General features: G+C 36.5%; 1 protein-coding gene across 12 annotated transcripts in view; it reads left to right on the top strand.

The window, feature by feature from the left end:
* Window positions 1-22233, top strand: part of VPS8 (vacuolar protein sorting 8 homolog (S. cerevisiae)) — a 246001-nt gene that overhangs the window by 170861 nt on the left and 52907 nt on the right. For all 12 annotated transcript variants that reach the window (XR_001359954.1, XM_005858444.2, XM_014530618.1 and 9 more), the window contains 6 exons: window positions 121-163; window positions 462-565; window positions 5925-6006; window positions 6342-6424; window positions 16652-16732; window positions 18500-18669. Coding sequence is in view for 11 of the 12 variants with exons in the window: in XM_005858444.2 (XP_005858506.1) it covers window positions 121-163; window positions 462-565; window positions 5925-6006; window positions 6342-6424; window positions 16652-16732; window positions 18500-18669 (563 nt within the window). In the remaining variant the exon portion in view is untranslated. The remainder of the gene's footprint in view (window positions 1-120; window positions 164-461; window positions 566-5924; window positions 6007-6341; window positions 6425-16651; window positions 16733-18499; window positions 18670-22233) is intronic.

The raw sequence follows: 22233 nt of genomic DNA, 5'->3' as shown, positions 1-22233 counted from the left end.
TCTCTTTGGAATGACAGGGACCATTCCTAATAACTTTGTTGTTTCCTGGGTTTTTCTTTAAAATGTGTCAGTTTAATTATTTGGTGGATTAGAAATTAAAGTGTTCCTTTTACCTCCTAGAGACTACAAAGCAAACTTCAAGAAATAACACATCAAGGTGAAAGTAAGTTCTTGAGCGTAATTTACAATTTCTTTTTTATTTACCCCATGGTTTTAAAAATGTTTCCTAATAAACGGCATTTATTAAGTAATAAATTTATTAGGTAAATTGTCCTGCATAAATACTGTTTATCGACTTTAACGTTGGTCCCAATTTTATTTTGTTTTTAAGGGATCATAATAGGAAAGCAAATAAACCATGTGGCTTTGTGATGCTAATTGTCAGTGGAGTTCAGTGTACAGAAATTTGAGGTTATCATTAATATATTCTTAAGTGATGTTAACAATTTTTCTGAATCTAGCTACCAGAGAGGATCCCTCATTGAAGGATGTGGAAGAGACCATGGTAGAGACAATTGCCCTTTGCCAGAGAAATTCACATAATTTGAACCAGCAGCAAAGAGAGGTAGGAGAATGATTACTTAGGCATTTAAGTCTGTTCTGGCCTGAAACTAGGAATTAATCCTATTTCTATTGCCCTTTCAGCTACCTGAGTTGAATTCAACTGATTTTAATCACTGTTTAGTGCTCCCAGGAGTATAAGACTCCCAAAGTTGTTATGAGGAGTGCCTGTCCTTTGTTCTATCAAAAGGCTCTACATTCTTACATTTGGCTGTGTTGCAGAACTTAACTGTGTGAATACTAGATGTCCTTGTTCTTTTTGGATTGAGATTTTGTGTATCCCATGTAGTGGTATTGTGGATATGTCATCATTTATCATCTCTTCCATTCCCCATGGAAGAAAGTGAGCATGAAGAACTGGAAGAAAACCCTCAGGGATACAGAGAAAGCTGGAAAAGGTCAAAGAAGGTTATGACACAGTAGTTCTCAACCTTGGCTGCACCAGAGAGTCACCTAGGGAGCTTTGAAAAATCCCAGCACTCAGATTGCACCCAGGTCAATTAAATTAATGTCCCTGTGGCTGTGACCCAGTCATCAGTATGTTGTAAACTTCCCCCATGATTCCACTGTGCAACCCAGGGTGGAAGCACGGCTGTACCAGATTCCAGAGTGCAAAGGGGAGAACACAGAACTGAAGGAGGAATAGTGGAGCACGTGTGCAGGTGGGAGTTACAGCAGGAAAGCAGAAACTAAGGAGATGAGATGTGACTTGACAGCAAAATCCTGCAGTAGTCTTAAGAAGTAAAGTCGACAACATGATATGGCATAACTCCTCTGGTGCCTGCCCCTCCAGGCTGTGGTCTATGGCTTAACATCACCTGGCTTTTTCCCACTGCCTGGTGGTCTGAAATGGAAGCAGGTAAATGTTTCACATATAGTTAGCCACGTGTGTTAAAATGGAAATAATAAACTTGATGTTTTCTTATGAGATGGGTAAATTTCTCCTTTACATTTTTTAAAATATATTTTTACTGATTTCAAAGAGGAAGGGAGAGGGAGTGAGAGATACAAACATCAGTGGTGAGAGAGAATCATTGATCGGCTGCCTCCTACACACACACACCCCCACTGGGGTTCCAGCCCAAAACCCAGGCATGTGCCCTGACTGGAAATGGAACAAGCACATTTACATAATATAGGTGCTTTTTTGTTTATTAAAAAACTTTTTTGTGTGAAAGATATATATCCATCATTTTAAAAAATCCTGCAGTACAGAAAGTTATGCAGAAGGATGTTTTAAAAAATTACCTGTGTCTGTCCTATCACCCAGAAATAATCATCATTATCATTTGGTGACTATCACTCTAGATATTTTTTATCTGTCTAGGTTAACATAATTTTAGAAAAATTGGATCAAATAATGCTTGCTTTTAAAATAAATGTAAAATTCAGTCTCATTTAGGAAGCATATGTAAAACTGAGGAATTGGTGAATTTCAAATATTTCTTCACCATACTACCTCTTAATAAATCTCACTGAAGTTTAAAAAATCTGAATTGTAATAGATTGGAATTATTATGTTTATAATTACATTTCAGTTTTTATAATATCTATGATTCCAAGCCAGTAAGGAAATTTGCATGAATTCATACTTCCTCTAACCTCTCTTGTCCAACCATCTTAATTTTAACTAGTTATGTTATTTTACCTTATTAAGGTTGATAATACACTCTTTTCTGAATCCATAATTCTCATGGTTGTTTAATCTTTATTCAAATGGATAACAGGGTTTACACCAGTCCTTTTGCCATGATTTTTCCATCCCGAGTTTTTATTTTCATTTATCTTATGGTTAGCCAGCTGTATTTGGACATGGTGATATTTTGATAGAAAAACACAAAAGGGTAAAATTGTTAAATCTATGTTTATACATATTTGATACAAGCCTTTTTAAAATTTCAGTCCTTCCATCTCTCTTTAATATCTATTTGATACTCTTATTCTCATGGAAATTTTAAGGGAAATGACAATTATGTTTTATAAATAGAGCTGTTCAGGTTCACATCACCTGAAATATGTCCAGATTCACATATATTAATGGTAGAATTAGATATAAAATCCATGCCTCCAGAACAGTAGGGATTATTTTGACTATATTTGAACTCTGTGTCTCTTAAAGACAGGAACAAGGCTTCCTTCAATATGACAAAAGGGAAATTTATTTATTTATTTATTTTTTGGTCAAAAAATGTGATGGAATTTGTTAAAGATATTGGATGTTAGATTTTTTTCTATTCTTTGAAATTTTCACTTCTCTAGGATTATAATTATACCATTTTCTGGCTGCATGAAAAAGAAGTCTGTCTATAAGGGAAGTCTGTCTGGTTCTCCCTCTCTTAGACACACACACACACCTCACACCACTCTCTACCACCACCCTAATCCCCCAAAACTGGTTTCTGCTTCATTTCTGAACAAGTTTCATAACAGAATGTTTGCTTTTATGTAAATAGTATTTTTGTGAAAATGCTAGACTGCTTTTATATAATACCAAACTTTAAGTTCAGGGGATTTTTAATAATGGTTTTGCCTTGTTTCTCTTTGTTTTGATTTGATTTGTTTTGTTTTGTTTTGGAGAGTGTGAGAACAAGAGCTATTGCTGCAGACCCTAAAATAATTAGAAAAGTTGAAGTATCCAAAAGCTTGATTGTGAACTGTCTATAATATCTCTTTCTAAAAGTTTATTCAGAAAATTAAATATTATGGAGTATTTTTATAAATTTGACCACAGGAAGTTGGGTTGACAGTCATTTCCCAAGTAGAATGTCTACCTGTCCTATCTTTGTATGTCTGGCTATTTACTGTATGCTGCTATATCAGTGTCTACTGATTAGGTATAACAAAGAACATGGCTTGCTTTGCATATAATCCCTGAAAAGAAAGCTATTTACTATATAAGAAGGGAAAGTAATTCCAGTTTAGTTGTGTTGCCCTCAGGGTTTAGGATTGTCACTTTCATGGATTGTTATTTTAGCCTTTAGGTTTTCATTTTTCCAAGTTAAAAAAAATTAAGAAATAATATTAAAGAGCAAGAGAGGTAAAATATTGAAAAGGTATTTACCATATATTTAGGGTTAATGTGGAGATTTAATTGAAGAAGAATAACTCTTCTATTTAGGTTGTGAACACATCCATGGCTATTATCTCTACATCCATGCTTTCCCGGGGTGTGCCATTTATAAATCAAGTATAAAATAACCTTTTAAAAAGTAATTCTTCTAACTTGTCTGGATTCAATAAGAAAATTTATAAACAAAATTTCTAAATATAATATAAAAAAACAAAAAGTAAAAATTAGGTATGCCACATACAATTAAATTAAAAGACCATAACATACACATAAATAAATGATGTGATTATAAAAAACAAGTTAAAATAGGCAACTAAAAGATGAGCTAAGTAAATTTAGTAATAAATGAACAAACAAAATTAACTCATAGATACAGACAACTGATTGGAGGTTACCAAAGGGAGCAAAATAGGTAAGTGGGGTGAAATATATGGTGACAGATGGAAACTAGACTTTCGGTGGTAAGCACACAATAGAGTATACAGATATTGAATCATAGTGTTGTACACCTGACATTTATATAATGTTATTAACAAATGTTACCTCAATTTAAAAAAAAGAATGGGCAAACAATAAAATACAAGATTAAAGGTTATAAGTACTAGATAAAATAAAATAAAGAATTGCTGGTATATAACATGGCTCAAGCCAGTATCTTAAGAATTTGAAGAAATATATAAAAAGTCAGCAGTATAAAAAAAAAACCTGGCCTTAGAAAACCTCAAATGGGGGCATATAAGGGCTTCCTAGTAAAGCTCCTTAGTGGGAGGTCACCCAGTAGGAAAGTCACTGGGCCCTGAGCCTGTCCCTTAACAGGCTCCCATATCTCCATTGACATGTGAGCTCCACAGTGTCAGATGGGTGAGAACATGCCCTCTTCTGTAGATAACCATTCTCGTCCTGCTCTGCCACCTGGATGTTTACAGGAATATATTCCCCCTAGAGACTGGGTCAAGGCCTTTGTAAATCATTATCCATCTAGAAAACATGTTTGAAATTTTAAAATGTATTAGTTTGATTTCTGATGATAAAGATATTTCTTAAGGAATAGCACAGAATTTGGAGTCATACTACCAATGTTTTGGCAGTGTGATCTTTGGCAAGTTAAGTTTTCTAAGCTTCATTTTCTTTTTTTTTCCCCAATCTTTAATTTCTTTATTGATTAAGGTATTACATATGTGATCTCATTCCTCCCATAACCCTCCCCCCCCACACTCATGCCCTCGCCCCCCTGTTGTCTGTGTCCATTGGTTGGGCTTATATGCATGCATACAAGTCCTTTGGTTGATCTCTCCCCCTTACCCCCACCCTCCCCTACTTTCCTTTGGAGCTCCAGTGTCGCAATCGGTTAGCGTGCGGTACTTATAAGCTTCATTTTCTTATCTCAAGTGAAGACAGTGCTCACTGTGTAAGGTTATTATGAGATTGAAATGAGAAAATGTATGTCAAGCATTTAATACAGTGTCAACATGTATTAGGAATAAATAAATGATAGATCTATTAACTTATCTCATGATGTGGTTGAAAATGTAAATTTGAAATAATGTTAACTTCCACTTATTGGTCTGTGATTACTAAGGGAATACAAAATAATACTTTATATAAGAAAAACCTTTGGATAATCTTTATTCATTTATGTTGCTTGACATAGCTGAAGAGAAATTGGGCAAGGGTAGCTGTGGGGTGTTCTCTGTTCTTTTCTGCAGTACAGAGGGTTATTTAGACTTTGTTAGTGATGCAGTTATGCCAGAGTATATAATAACCTAACAGGAGGCTCTGCCCTGGTTCCTTTAAACCTACTCTCTCCTGAAACACCAAAGATTGCAGTTCTGAGGTCTAACCTTGCTTAACTTCAGCTTCCTTGTTTTTCCAGGATGCATGATAAATGTATCTGATTTAGCTATGGTCCCTGCTTTTTATTGTCTTATCTTTTCCCATTCAAGTGTCCCATCTTTTCTTTTTCTAATTTTTACCAATAAGTGTATGTGAGAAGTACATTTCAGCCTGTAAAACACTATGCTGATGTTACTTATTCGTAAAAATAACAGCACTTTTGCCCTGGCTGGTGTGGCTCAATTGGTTGGGCATCATCCAGTGCACCTAAAGGTTCCCGGTTCTATTCCCAGTCAGAGCACATGCCCGGGTTGCCAGCTCAATCCCTGGTAGGGTGTGTGCAGGAGGCAATATTTCTCTCTCTCCCTCTCCCTTTCTCTCTCTCTCAAAATTAATTAAAAATATATTTTTTAAAAACTGCAGCACTTTTGTTTTCCTTTGGTTTGCTCTGACATTGTAGGCACTCTGGTTTCCCTTATTGGAGGCAATGATGGCCCCTCAGAAGCTGTCCAGTTCAGCCACACCTCACCTACACTCTGAAGGTAAGTTCATCAGAGCCATCTATACTACCACCCAATTTTTATCTGCTAAAAACTAACATTGTGATACTTTTTCCCAGTATCATATTCTTATTATATATCTTAATGAAATGATATTGTAGTGTTGATTTCATCTTTCAGTTCATTGCTTTCCATGGCACCAGTTATGTCATTTGTCTTAAATAATAGTAGCTTTGCAGTAATTAAACTTTAAAGTATCAAACTGGCCCTGGTTAGCTAATCCAGGAATAGATTCTATATAAATCTATTTTCCACTGATTTGTAGGAAAACACTCTTATTCTAAATTAACCTTAATATCAACATTTTATTACAACAGCTCTGAAATCTTTGACCATGCAAGTTCTAAACAGCATGGCAGCATTTATTGCACTTCCATCAATCTTGCAAAGAATCTTACAGGTGAGTTAAAAGTGGGGGAAATTCTCCATTGATCAAGTTCAACTAATATTTAGTTATATGTAAATGATAGCAACTGAGTTAATGTTTAAATATGTCTCAAGCATATTGCAGCTAATTTTTGGCATGAGCTAAATATCTGATTTATGACTCTCATCTTGACTCTTCCTAGCACTCCAGTGGTATAGGTTTGTTTGGCACACACTTGTGAGCTTCAGTTAAGGCATGCAGCCTTCAGATGTTCAGTTACCTTGGCATTTAGATACACAAGCTTCCTGTTAGTGTGCTAAAACTAGGAGAGAATTACTATTATTTCTATCTGCTTATACTTTTTAGAGACAAAAAAAAAGATAACCTAGCCTGGCTTCTGTGGTTCAGTGGTTGAGTGTCGGCCTATGAACCAGGAGATCATGATTCGATTCCTAGTCAGGGCACATGCCCAGGTTTCAGGCTTGATCCCTGGTAGAGGGTGTGCAGGAAACAGCCGATCAATGATTCTCTCTCATCATTAATGTTTCTGTCTCTCCCTCTCCCTTCCTTTCTGAAATCAATGGGAATATATTTTTTTAAAAAAAGATAACCTAGAAATTACATTATTATAGGCATTTCTTAATTATTAGTTGTTACTTATGTTTTCTAACTCATCCTAAAGTTTTCTTTACATCCAAAACTCATCCCCTACTCTAGATTCTAGCTGGCTTTGTATCCGTAGCTTTTGTAGGAAACGTCATTTCAGCCTGTTCTCACCAGCAAAAACACCTGAACCTTTCCAACTTCATCAAAAGGAGAACATTAAAAATACATTAAAATATATTTTTAGAAAAATATGTGAACATTCTTAGGGAAACAGCAAGAATGATCCTTAGAGTCCATTTTGCCTTCCATCACTTCATGCAATATAGACACACACACACACACACACACACACACACACACACACGAAATCAAATAGTAATATGATGCCATTGGTCTTTATAATTTTCTAATGATTTCTATCCAATCAAGAATTTCCCTGTCAGCTCTCTTTTAAGACTTTGCAAGCTCTTCTTTCCACCCAATATGAAGCATCTGGGCCTTTGCTGATAAAAACTACTGCATTCAGTAGTCTCTAATCACTTAGTTCCTTATCATTTAGAATGTCTCCTGACATATATTATCTCATTTGATCCTTGTCATTGTTAAATAATTCTTTTGATATACCAGTAGACTACTTCTCTTAAATCCATTTTAAAATGCATTAGTCATAAGGTTTTTAATCACATGTGAAGCAATATCTCAATAAGGCAGGAATACTTTAGTTCACCAAGTAGATTAGAAAAAAAATGAAATCCTGAAGCCAAAAGTGGCTTCTCTTTCAGTATATGCATTTTGCTTTATGTTGAGCTTTAACCACACTTTCTGATACATAAATTATAATACATAAAATATAATTTTCCCTTGGCAAAAGCATATGTTCTTTTATTCTGTATTTTAAAATTCATATTTTTGAAGGCTTTTGATATTTAAAAATCTTCACTTTATTTTGAGTTTTATTGGCTTTCATTGTGATTGTATTCTTATTTTCTACCCTCAGTGGTTGTTACTTCCCACTAATCAGGAGGGTATGTTAGTTCTTAAATTCTTTATCTGCACATTTGTGATTACTGTAGTAATAGTGCTACCTTATATTTGTATACAGATTTTTATTTTTTCAAGATGTTTTCACAGGTATTCTCTCATTTAAAGTTCATAATCTTTTGAGGTAAGTAGGGCTACTATAAAAAATTTCTGTTGACGAAGGATGAAACACAATAGTCTCTTACCTCCTAATTTATGCTCTTTCTCATTATATTATGTAAGCTTTTTCATTTGTTTCAGGCCCTGGTCTTTTGAAAAGTTTATTATTAGTTAGTTTATTGATTATATGTTACCTTGTTTGGTCATTGCCTATGTGGATGAAAGACACAGTTCTTGCCCTAAAATAACTCTTATAAAAGAGATAGAAAATGTTCTGATATAACTATTCATAGGGCTCTAATCAAGTAATAGTGCTCCCCTTAAGGATTATGTGCTCTGAACTCCATCTAGAGCAACTGCCACTTTTACACCCCTCCACTTGCAGTCAACGAGATTACAGCAGGAACAGCCATGTGAAAGCATGACCCTGCCCCCTGGCTCCACCTGATTGATTCAGGGTGGACAACTGACTTAAGCAGGGCCAGTCAATGTCCTTTACTGGAAATTTTAGGACTGAACTTGAGAAAGATGAATAAGTTTCTCTTCAGGTCTCTGGATTACATAGGTACAATGTTGAGGAGGTGACAGTAACTACTTTTCCATTATATGGACTAAACTAATAACAAAAAAGTTAATCTACAGAGAGAAGAAGAAAAATGAAGCAGACACACGGAGAGGAAAATAGACAAGATTCATGGAGAAGAGAAAAGATACAAGGAAAGGACTCAAGACACTGGGCAAGGAGACAATGGAGAGAAATCCTGATGGCATTTGAGTCCCTCATTATAGCTCTTAAGGCTTACCTGCATTCTTTTGCTTGGATCGTTGAAACACCCCAATGCCTTTACAATAATTGTCTGTTTTGAGTAAATTAGAATGAGTTGGGTTTCTGAATATATATTATATATTCAGAAGGGGTACCAATATAAGTATATATTTGAAACAGATTGGGGAATTTGGAAAGATTTTCTGGAGGAGATGTCTGAACTGAATCTTAAAGAGCCTAAAGGGATCAGGGGAAAAAGTAAATAGGACTTTTCTAAGCATAGTAAACTATATATACAAAGGATTTGAGGTAGAACATGATACATTTGGAGAGTTGTGTTTAAGTATTCTTAGAACACAGGGTAAGAATAAAGGTGAGTCAGGGAGCCAAACTGTGAGAGACAGGGAGGGAATGTGCCCTTAATTGCTTCGTAAACCATGGTAAGGACTTTGGATTTTATTTTCAAATCATTAAATTCTCATTAAAGGATTTTAAGCAGAGGAATAATGGAATGAGGTTTCTCTTTAGAAAGATCACTCAGCCTATGTTATACAGGATAAACGGGAAGGGATCAAGGCTGAAGGCATAGACATACCTAGAATGTAATAGGTACTCAATGGTTGTTAGTTGAGTTACATAGAATGGATAGTAGAAAATGGATTTGGAAATTACTTGGTTGATAGAATCTACTTGACTTTTTGACAGGTTAGATGTAGGGGAATACAAGAAGAACCCAGATAATACCCTGATATCAGTTTCCCATCGCCAACAATGAGCAGTGGGTGAATATAAGACTGGAGTTTATAGGAAGAGATCTATAGTCTTAGAAATCATCTACATAGAAGTGGTAGTTAAATTCTTGAAACTTGATGAACTTTAGGAGAAAGGTAATTAGCAAGAAAAGCAGAAGGCCAAAAATGGAATTGTAGGAAATATCTAAAAATCAGAATATTTTTATTTCCTATTAGTACAGAAGGACCTTGGAGATAAGACTATGCTTTGCCTAGTACTCCATCACCACCACTTAGCCCAGAGGCATGTGGCATGTAATAGCTACTCAATAAATATTTCTAGAGTAAATAAAAGTCAAGGATGGAGGAATTCCACTTCTGGCCAAGATGGAGTAACAGAGACTGGATTTATTCTCCTGCTTGAAACAACCAAAAAATGGACAAAATGTATGAATTAGTAGTTTTTCAAAAACTAGATATCGGGCAATAAAGGACAGTCATCCGTAAGAGTCAGGAAATAAACAAGGTGAGCCCCGTTTGCTGTAGCGTAATGTTTTGAGAGAGTTTCTAGGCAGTAACACAGTTTCCAATATACTCATTGATTTAAAGAGGTGGAGCTGAGAGTCAAGAGAGACCAAGAGTTTGCAGGGCAAGTACCAAGAGAGAATTCTGGAGATATGCAGTAGGCCGCTCTCAAGCATGATCTGATGAAACTACCTAAGCCAAGGAAAGAACCACCTGAAAGGGTTAGAGGGACTAATACTTGCAGTCACACAGGGTCAACAACAGTGTGTTTCCCACCAGTGAAGACTAGAAGACACCATAATTCACAGAACATTGGGTAAAGTGCTCAGAGTTACTCAACAGTGGGAAACAAGTTTGTCATGCCTTGAAAATCTTAAAAGCAAGACCTGAAAGGATTAAACTGTTTTCAAGTATAATTTAACTGCATCCCAGAACAAAGCTTAGAAGTACTTTTAGGAATACAAAGATATTCAGATCCCAACAGTGTGCAATTTACAGTGTATGACATTGAATCAAAACTTATAAGGTATGCAAAGAAATTGGAAAACGAAACCCAGATATGTCATGGGTATTAGAATTAGCAGATAAGACCACCAAAACAAACAAACAAAAAGATTAGTGAATTTGAAGACATAGTGATATAGACTCTCCAGAATGAAATATTAGAGTAAAAAGAATCAGGAATAAAATGAACCACAGTATCAACTTGAACAATCAGCTGTAAGACACTTTCAAATGGTCCAAAATATGTGTACTTGGAGTCCTGAAAAAGTGAGTCAGAGCAGAAAAAAAATATTTGAACAAATATTGGCTAAAAGTTTTCCAAATTTATGGAGAACTGTTAGTAAACAAATAAGTAACCTCAAACTCAGAAAACATTATGAAAACTACAAGGCACATCATAATTGCTCAAAATCCACGATTAACAGAAAAGCTTAAAAGTAGCCAGAGGAATAAAAATAAGGACAACAGCATATTTCTACTAACCACTTTGACTTAGTTGACATTTGTATACCAATTAGAGCAACAGCATACTCATTGTTCCCAAGAATATTGGAACATTAAACAAGATAGGCTAGATTCTGTGCTATAAAACAATAAATCCGGCATTTTAGATTTTAATCATCCTGATAGGTCAGTGGTCTCGTTGTTTTAATTTGCGGTGCCTAATGAATAATGTTGAGCATCTTGTCATGTGCTCATTTGCCATCTGTGTATCTCCATTGGTAAGGTGTCTGTTTAGTTCTTTTTGCCCACTTTTTAGTTAGGTTGGGTTATCGTTGAGTTTTAAAAGTTCTTTGTATATTTTTTTATACAAGTTCTTTATCAGATATGTGTTTGGAAATATTTTCTCCCAGCTTGTCTTTTCATTCTCTCAACTGTGTCTTCCACAAAGCAGAAGATTTTAAATTTTAATGCAATCCAATTTTTTCTTTCATGGACTATGCAGTTGGTGGTGTATTTAAAAACTCACCACCAAATTCAAGGTCATCTAGATCCCCCCCCCCATGTTATTTTCTAGAAGTTTTGCATTATACATTTTATGTTTGTGATCAAATTTGAGTTAAATTTTGTGAAAAGTTTAATGTCAGTGTCTAGCAGTGGTTCTCAACCTGTGGGTCGCGACCCCTTTGGGGGTCGAACGACCCTTTCGCAGGGGTCGCCTAAGACCATCGGAAAACACATATATAATTACATATTGTTTTTGTGATTAATCACTATGCTTTAATTATGTTCAATTTGTAACAATGAAATTGGGGATCACCACAACATGAGGAACTGTATTAAAGGGTCGCGGCATTAGGAAGGTTGAGAACCACTGGTCTAGAGTCAGTTTTCTGCATGTGGATGTCCAGTTATTCTAACACCACTTGTTGAAAATACTGTCCCTTTCTCCATTGAATTGCCTTTGCCTAGTTGACTGTATTTAAGGGGGTCTATTTCTGGGAGCTCTGTTCTTTTTCATGGATCTGTTTGTCTAGTCTTTCACCAATACCACATTGTCTGGATTATTGTAACTTCAGAGTATAGTTTGAAGTCAGGTAGTGTCCTCAGTCTTTGTCATTCTTCAATATTATGTTGGCTATATTGGGTATTTTGTCTTTCTGTATAAACTTTAGAATCATTTTGTCTATATCTGTAAAGTAACTTGCTAGCATTTCAATTGCGATTGTTTTTCTGTTTTTGGTATTAGGATAATGCTGGCCTCATAGAATGAGTAAGAAGTATTTCCTTTGGTTCTGTTTTTGGGACAGATTGTAGAGTATTTGTATAATTTCTTCTTTAAACATTTGGTAGAATAAACCAGCAGAACCATCTGGGTCTGGGCCTTCTGTTTTGGAAGGTTATTATTTTTTTATGCAATTTTGTTAAAAGATACAGATTTATTCAAATTATCTATTTCTTCTTTTTTAAATCTATTTCTTTTTGTGTGAGTTTTGGTAGATTGTGTCTTTCAAGGAACTGGTCCATTTCATTTAAGTTATCAAGTGCTCCAATTTTAGGTTTTTTGGGTTTTTTTTTTTATCTTCCCCCTTACCATTTTTTAAAAATATATAATTTTATTGATTTCAGAGAGGAAGGGAGAGGGAGAGAGAGATAGAAACATCAATGATGATAATCTTCCCCTTTATCATTCCCAGTATTTAATCCACTTTAAATCTCCTCCACTAGAATATTTCCTGTTTCAGCACAGTGCCTGGAACATAGTATATACTCAATCAATATTAGTTGGCTCAATCACCTAATGTCCTTGAGTAGTTCTCAGTAGTTTATAGCACACTTTATTTCCTTTGTTCTGTGTACATTAAGCTGGGGAAGTTGCAGTAACCTCATGTTTCTCATGAGGAAAGTGCTATTCAGAAAGATTACATAACTTGACTTAGTTTACTCAGTTATTAAGTGGGAACAGCTAGAACATTAACCTTGGTCTTCTAACTCCCAATGTTAGATCTTTCCTCTGTACCTTACATCAGGCATGTTTTTCATATCCTCCTCACTGTGCCCTGGGGAGAAATAGGGAGTGACTGTTATTTAGATGCACAGTTGCTCACATATGCACAGTATTTTTCAGAAAGATGTTCACATGATAGGTTCTCAAAGATCTTCTTGACCTTTAAATATTTATTCAAACTGATGCCTGGCACCTGACTTATTCAGATTTCTTTCATGAACATTAGATGATAAAGTAGCAAGTGTTTTTAAGGAACCATATTTATGCTATACACGTTCTGTCTTCACTGCTTGCTTTTATTGATCTTCCCTCTGTGGCAAAAGTGGTTCCTGGCTGTGACAACCTATTAATGGCTCTCTTACTGAGGGGGTTAAAGCAAACAAATGATTCATATGCTAACCTGCTGAGGACATTATTCATATTTTAAAGTAGTGCTTTATTAGCAAAATGTTTTTATTTTAAAGCAAACCATATACATGATACAATGGGTACTAAAAAACAATAGGGAAAAAGTGATCATCACATCTTTTTCTAATGTGCTTTTAAAAAACAAGTTTATGTGAAGTACCCAAGTCTGCTCTTCTTTTATAGTTTACAAAAAAAGTTAAAGAAAAACCTCAGTAGTTACTCATTGCCGAAGAATCTAGCTGACATCTTTGGAAAATAATTTGAAAAGCCAGTGGATTGTGTACATGCTGTGCATTAAGCCTTGAGCTCTCTTTTGCATTCTATAATTTCTATGTTGTCCCAGCATGAGGTAATTTTCATGATTTTTGCCTTTAAATTATGCATATTAAAGTGAAATGTACTGATATAAATATAGACATGACCTATAAAGATTTCTTATTTTTACCAGAATTTAACCTTTTAAAGAACTCTGTTGTCTAAGCCACCCTTGTCATAAAAAATGACAGAGTTTTTCTGTATTAGAATTATATTAGTGCTAGATATACATATTACAGTAGATATTATAATAGGTTTTTTATAATAAGATATTAAACTATCGATACTTTGAGGAATAAGTGTATTTATTAAGAGCTTGATGAAAAACATACTAACTTGGGAAGCTTTAGCATGGGTCTATTTTTATGCAAAGAAAATTAGAAGAAAAATTTGTCTGGTAGGTATATGACCTGAATTGATTTTCTAGTGGCGAGTTAGTCTGAGATAGCTATAGTCTTGCCTTCTGTAAATGGTCTGCACATGTTTGAAAGGTATCTTTAGCTTAGTGGTACAATCTCCAGCTGTGAAACAGAAAATTTCCCCACTGAGCTGAAGTGACCCACTCAAGCCCACACTTGTAAACTTGTTTGTTAACACACAAATGTAGAGTTATTCTCTACCTTCCATATCTCCCTCGGCATCAGGGACCAGGAATCTGTGGTAGACTATCTTGTGCTGCTCTAGAACAACTAAAATACTGAAAACTGGTCTTAGAAACTCAACTACCCAATCCTCAAGAGCCATCATCAGAGCTAGAAGAGAAAAAGACGCATATCCTAAGGCTATGTTGGGCGAGGGCAGGAAGGCAAAGTTTCTTCTTACATTTCTGGACCTTCTAAGTTTTCCTGCTTTACTACTTTTGTCTTTGTTCTTTCTTAACATCTGAACTCAGTTACTCTTACTGCACCAAGATTTAAGAACCCCTACTCCCTAAGAAGTAACCAGAAATGTTACCCATATTTTCTAGCAAACATTGGCTTATCATTTAGTTATCCATATCTGTTACCCTGTTGTCTGGCAAACACTAGTTTATTAGATTATGTATCCACACTTGGGAGACCAGTACTGTGTGTTAATTAAAAGCATAGTTTTAATTAACCATGAAGTACCAAGATTCAAATCTCAGCTTATCTGCTTAATAGTTTTGTGATCTTAAAGACTTTTACTTAACTTCTCTGAGCCTGAATTTCTTCATTTATAAATGATCTGGAAGAGATTTAGTGATGGTATATAGTAAGTACTTAGCACTGTATTTGCATATGGTATCCACTTAATAAATAGCTACTTTTATCATTACTATTTAGTTGGATTCCCCTATTAGCATGAAGTCATTTATGTCATACATAACCTCATACTAGAGTGAAATAATAGGCTTGATATACTCATTTATTAGCAAAGCATTTTATTATAATTCCCACCCTAGCCAAAGGTGCAGAAAAATGAGTGCACAAATATGCTGATGGAGATAAAATTGCATAATACAACGTTTTGAAGACCAATTAGGCAGTTTATATCAGTTCCCATAAAAAATGCTCTTTGAGTCAGAAATTCCCTCTCTAGAAATCTACTCTACAGAAGGCGATTCAGACCAAAATTTGCAGCCACTAGCATTTGATAATGGTGGGTAGGATATGGGGGTGAGGAGTGTGGTGGGGGGGGGGGATTTGAATGTCCAACAACAGAGAATGGTTGAATAACAGTATTTTCACATAATTCATACTCTGTAATTATTATGAAATATTTGATGATATAGGAAACTGCTCACAATATGCTACTTAGTAAAAAAAAAAAAAAGTAAAATGTGAAATACTTAAATTTTGTACACTAAGAAATACATTTCTTTCTCTCTCCCTTTTTCTCCCTCCTCAGAAATAAGACTGAAAGAATATACATCAAAATATCAAATTGTTTGTCTCTGGGTAGTTGGATTTTATTTTTTTATCTTTGTACACTTTAGTGTTTTCCAAATTGTATTTAATTAGCAAGTTACTTTGCAAACCTCTTACGAAAAGCAGTGGAGGGAAGATTGGGTGTCTGGGTATCTGTTGTTTATTAGTAGTGGCTTTATTTCTTAAAAGCTTTGAAAAACTGAAAGCTGCTCTTTGGATCCATAAACCGATCTCCTAAATTGAAGTGTTGTCTCCTAACCTAAAGCAATTTAGTTGGTTTGAGCTAAGAGGTGGCCAAATGTGGGTAGCAGGAGGAATTGTTAAGATAGATTCTGAGTATTCGTGAGTACATTGATTTTGATGTAGCAGATAAATAAGAGCTTAAAGGAGAGGTGGTTTTTAATATGGAGAATGAGAGGAAGCTTCTTGCAGAAACAAAACCACAGTGAAATTTAATTAGACTTGCAAAGAAGGTTGTTAAGCAAGAGGCTTGGGTCATTTAAATTTTATTTATTTTTCAAAAATATCTGTGATGGCCAGAGGGAGACCAATGTGCATTTCCAGTGGAAGATTCATGGAAGAATATTTTGTGACTATAGAAAAATTCTTAAGGCCTGGCTGGCATGGCTCAGTGGTTGAGTGTTGACCTATGAACCAGGAGGTCACAGTTCGATTCCCAGTCAGGGCACATACCTGGGTTGTGGATTTGATCCCCTATGTGGGGTGTGCAGGAGGCAGCCGGTTAATGATTCTCTCTCATCATTGATGTTTCTATCTCTCTCTCCCTCTCCCTTCCTCTCTGAAATCAATAAAATATATTTTTTTATAAAATACTTAAGGATAATTGGCTTTTTCAGATAACTTGTATTTTAAAGTTCTGTTTAAAGAACAGAATTATAATTTTTTGCAACTTTTTTTAAAAATTAGGATCCAGTTTATGGAAAAGGAAAACTTGGAGAAATCCAGGGACTTATTCTGGGAATGTTGGACACCTTTAACTATGAACAGGTAAGCTACTTTCTGTTTCTAAGTCTGTCTATGGTGGAAAGAAGCTATTTCTTTTTCTCTGCACCTATACTTTTCCTTTAAAAATTACCATCTATTTAGTGGAAGTTCAATAGATTAAAATGTATAGTTTAAAAAAAATGTTAAACTTCTCTTGACCTTAATTAATTAATATATATATTTTATACACAAACATACATTCCGGAATGTGGAAATGCATCAAATTTGGATTCATTTTATTGTTTTGATTTATTGGCAGAAATCAAAAATATGAAAAACTTTCTGGAAAAATAATTGGATGCAAAGACATAACCCATGAAAGGGAAGGGTCAGCATGAATTTAGAAAATTACAAAATAAAATTAAAGAGTCTTCTTTTAAATATCCTGAAGCAGATAATTGCCACTAACCAAAAATGGCCATTAGTTCTCCCTTAACTCAAAACTGCCTGTAGCTTAAATTCTCAGTTGGAGCCAGGTGAGGAACAGATTTTTTTCTTCATATACTTCAAAGTAACTCATGAAGCCACCTAGGAAAAGTGCCATTTTGGGCATGGTAGATACAATTTCTGCTTTTTTTAGTAATTAGAGAGAAGAAAAAGAAGCATTGGGTAACAGAGCTTTTCTTAGGGTGCTGTAAGAACTGCAGTTTTGCTGACACCCCTGCAGGCACAGAGTGCATGTCAGCAGAAGGAAAGCTGAGTGCGAGGCAGAATATTGTTGGGAACTTTGGAAGAGGAGGAAAGGATGGGGTTGATTGGAAAGAATGACATTTAGTTCTATGCTTGGACCATCAGAACTGAAAGTTCTACATTACAGATGCAGTTAAAGGGCTAGGCTCGGTAGCAAGGAGGATGGTATATTTTCCCCAACTGTACATCTAAATGATATTACATATGTGAATGTTGAGAATTAAATGTAATGTGAATGCAATACTTTATAAGCCCATAGAACCATAAAAATGATTTAATGTGGTAGTGTGAAAATGTCTTCATGTGACTTAATGACAGATGTCACAGTTTTGAGCAGTTTCAAATGACCTGTAAGTGCTGATCAGGAAAATGTGATCTCTCTGCACAAGGGAGATGTAAACTGAGTAATGGCCATTAGCTTTTCCAGTGAAAGGTTATTTGAAATATTGCCATGAATGCAGTTTTTATTTTTTAAAAATCAGGAAGTCCGGCTGGTGTGTCTCAGCGGCTGAGCATTGACCCAGGAACCAAGAGGTCACTGGTTCGATTCCTGGTCAGAACACATATCTAGGTTGTGGGCTTGGTCCCCATTGTGGGGCATGCAGAGGCAGCCGATCAATGATGTTCTTCTCTCATCAATGTTTCTTTCTTTCCTTCTCCCTTCCTCTTGCTCTAAAAATCAGTAAAACATTTTAAAAAATCAGGGATATTTTCGTTACTTGTTACAACACTTCAAGTCATTTAGAGAGAACTTTTTTTATACATGTAATAAATAAATAGATTTGGGTTTATCTAGTCATTCAAAAGCCATCAGTACTGAATTAAGCCATAGAATGGCCAAGCATACATTTCTCATTAGAAACTAGTAACAGCTTTTTAATAATTATTTTGAGAATTTAGTTAACCACTTAATTTGGAGTTTTTAATGCTTATTTAATTTTATACATTTATAGTATATTTTAATTTCAGTTGTTTGTGGTTGAAAACAAAACAACTGATATTTTCTATTCATCCCCTCTGTGTCTTTCATTTTATAAACCACTTTTTTATTTGTTTGTCTTTTGTTTTGGCCTTTCCTAGACCCTGCTGGAAACAACTACTAGCCTTCTAAACCAAGATCTCCACTGGTCACTGTGTAACCTGAGAGCTTCCATCACCAAAGGACTAAATCCCAAACAGGATTACTGCTCTATATGTCTGCAGCAGTATAAGAGACGCCAAGAAACAGCTGATGAAATTATTGTCTTTAGGTGAGAGAGAAGGAAATGTTCCAATGTATGGTGTGTGTGTGTACAAGTATGGTATTACCAGGCAAGAATACATGTGGGTACACAGCCCCAGTCGATCATTCTAGCAGTGAACAAAACAAGACAATGTTCTTGCTCTTGTAGACCTTCCATACTGTGTGGGAGTCAGAAGGAATGGGTGTTAGGGTGGTCAGGCAATAAATAAATGCAGCGTAATAAGAGCTATGGGGAAAAATAAAGTACAGGTAAGGGGATGGAAGGATGAAGTGTTCAGGGTAAGAGTGCTATTTTAAGACACCATAATGAGGAAAAGCATCTCTAAGGAAGTGATATTTGAGCAGAATGAGAGAGGTAGGAATGAAGGTTCAGAATATATTTTAAGGGTAGAGCTAACTTGCTGATGTATTAGATATGGAGTGTGAGTTGCCTGAGCAATTGGATGAACAGGGTACCATTGTCTAAGATGAGAAAGAACAGGTGTGAGGAACTGGAGAAATCAAGAGTTTTGTCCTGGAGATGTTAGATTTGAGATGAAGAGTAGACATCCAAGTAAGGATGTCAGGTAGACAGTTTTTCTAGTCAGAACCCTCAAGATATGTCCTGGAAATATAAATTTAGAAACTGACAGCATATAAATGATATTTAAAGCTGTAGTACAAAGAGAGAAGAAATTCAGTATAAAAGTTAAAGGTTTGATCTCAGGAGTAAAGACAGCTCACCTAGAATATGTGGATAGAGGCGATATGAGATAAACTCTGTAGCCAAACTTCTTGACTTCAAATCCTAATTTTTCTACTTACTATCTGTGAGACTTTGACAAGTAATTTAATCTCTTTACATCTTAGTTTTCTCATCTGTAAATTGGAATAATAATGATACTATTTCCAAGGGTTTTGTGACGATTAAATGAGATAATTCACTTAAGACATTTGCATCATGGTGACATATATAGTAAGCACTATATAAGTGTTAGCTACTACTTTATAGGTACAGGAAGATTGGTAGATGTGGTGATAGGAAAGGGAAGTATTTCTCAGCACACAAAGAGCCCATTCAACAAATATTTATTGAGCACCTACTGTATGGTAGGTACTGTTCTAGGGGATAGGGTGCAGTATCAATGAAACAAAGGATCTGCTCTCATGGAGTTTACATTCCAGTGTCAAGGGCAGAAATGTCAGATAGTGACTACTATGGGAAAAAATAAAACATGTTAAGTGAGATACAAAGAGCTTGGGGAGAAAATATATTTTATATGGGTAATCATGGAAAGCCTCACTGTTAAGGTGACTTATGACAGACAATTTAAAATTATTAATAAAAATGTAATTAATAATGACTGTGAATAAAATAAAACGTGATATAGAAGAAAGAGAATGTTTGGAGCTACTAATTTATAAAGTCATTAGAGAAAGTCTCACTATTAGTGACATCTGATCAGAGACATGAAGGAAGTGGCTGTGCAATGTCAGAGGAGAATACCTGAGGCAGAGGGTCAGCAAGTGCAGAGCCTGAAGGCAAGAGCAGTCTGGACAGATTTAAGGAGTAGTGAATGAGTAGGGGAGTGCTGCCTGAGCAGAGAGAAGGACAGGAAAGATGGTAAGAGATGATTTCAGAGGAGGAATAGAGGCAAAATCATGTAGGAAATGCATCATTATAAAGAATTAAACTTTTACTCTGAGATGAAAAGCCACTGAGGATAGGATTAACATTATCTGACCTATGTCTTAAGGATTACTTTGTGTTGAGAATGGTCTATAGAAAGGCAAGGGTGAAAGTAGAATGACCAGTTAGGCTACTGCAGTAATCCAAGTGAGAGAGGGCCCAAGGTAGTAATTATGAGGTAAAACGTGGTCGGATTCTGGATATATTCTGAAGATAGAGCTGAGAAGATTTGGTAACAAATCTTTCTAGATTGGATGTGAGGTGTGAGAGAAAGAGACTAGTCAAGGATGACTCCAAAGATTTTGGCCTGAGAAACTGGAAGAATGTAGTTGCCATTTATTGAGATGTGGAAGGTTAGATGAGAGCATGGAGTGGGGGTGGTATGTGGTGAAAATCAAGAATTTTGGCCATGTTAAATTTAAGTCCATTAATATTCAATGTAGAATTCTTGAGGAGAAAGATGGGTGGGGTTTAGGAGAGAAGTCTGGGCAGTTATCAGCATGTGGGTGGTATTTGAAAGTTATGGAACTGGAAGGAATCACTAAAGAAGCAAAGGTTTTATAGAGAAGAGAAATATTTTATATAGAAAGAGAAAGACTGTAAAGACTACAGAAGAGAAAAGGATTGACTTCTATGGCAGTCCAGCATACAGGTTTGGGAAATGAGGGGGAATCAGTGAAGATGCCTGAGAGTTATACTCAACATCATGTCAGGAGGTTCATTTGTTAATTTAATGTAATCAATGGGGGATTTCTTCATAGGAAGAGGGTAAGAATTTACTGTAGCACTGACATTCTTGTTAATGCTTAATCAAATCACTGCTTTTGTCTTGAATTTGATGAGGCAGACAACTCATGTTATTATGTAAGCTACTTATATAATAAGTAGAGGCCCAGTGCACGAAATTCGTGCACTCGGGGAGGTCGGGGGGGGGGCGGGTCTCTCCGCCCAGACTGCGCCTTCTTGCAGTCTGGGACTCCTTGGGGGATATTCACCTGCCAGCTTAGGCCCGATCCCTGGGAGGATCGGACCTAAGCCGGCAGTCAGACATCTCTCTCGCAGTCCCGGGCTCTCGCAGTCCAGTACCCCTCACTCCTTACCGCCTGCCTGCAGGAGAGGTGGGAGAGGCTCCCGCCTCCGCCTCTGCACTTGCCAGCCATGAGCCTGGCTTCTGGCTGAGCAGCACTCCCCCTGTGGGAGCGCACCGACCACCAGGGGGCAGCTCCTGCATTGAGCATCTGCCCCCTGGTGGTCAGTGTCTGTCATAGTGACCAGTCATTCCCAGTCATTCTGCTGTTAGGGTCAATTTGCATATTACCCTTTTATTATATAGGATAGAGGCCTGGTGCATGGGTGGGGCCAGCTGGTTTGCCCTAAAGGGTGTCCCGGATCAGTGTGGGGGTCCTTCTGGGGTGCCTGGCCAGCCTGGGTGAGGGGCTGATGGCTGTTTGCAGGCTGGCCAAGCCCCCCAGTGGGGACCCTCACCCCATGGGGGTTTGGCTAGCCTGGATGAGGGGCTGATGGCTGTTTGCAGGCTGGCCACAGCCCCTTCATGGTGGGGGGCCCGACTGGGGTGCCTGGCCAGCCTGGGTGAGGAGCTAATGGCCATTTTCAGGCTGGTCACAGCTGTGGGCTGGAAGCAGGTATCTGGGATTTATTTATCTTCTATAATTGAAACTTTCTAGCCTTGAGCGAAGCCCAGGGCCAGCAGGGCAGGCGGGAAACTTGGCTTCCTCCATTGCCGGAGGCACCCCAAGCCTCCTGCTCACTCCAGCTTCATGGCCACCACCATCTTAGTTGGGTTAATTTGCATATTCACTCCTGATTGGCTGGTGGGCGTGGCTGGTGGGTGTAGTGGAGGTACAGTCAATTTGCATGCTTCTCTTTTATTAGATTAGATGA

This window comes from Myotis brandtii, unplaced genomic scaffold (genome assembly GCF_000412655.1).
Source record: "Myotis brandtii unplaced genomic scaffold, ASM41265v1 scaffold118, whole genome shotgun sequence".
NCBI lineage: Eukaryota > Metazoa > Chordata > Mammalia > Chiroptera > Vespertilionidae > Myotis > Myotis brandtii.
This window is presented reverse-complemented; position numbering and strand designations above follow the sequence as displayed.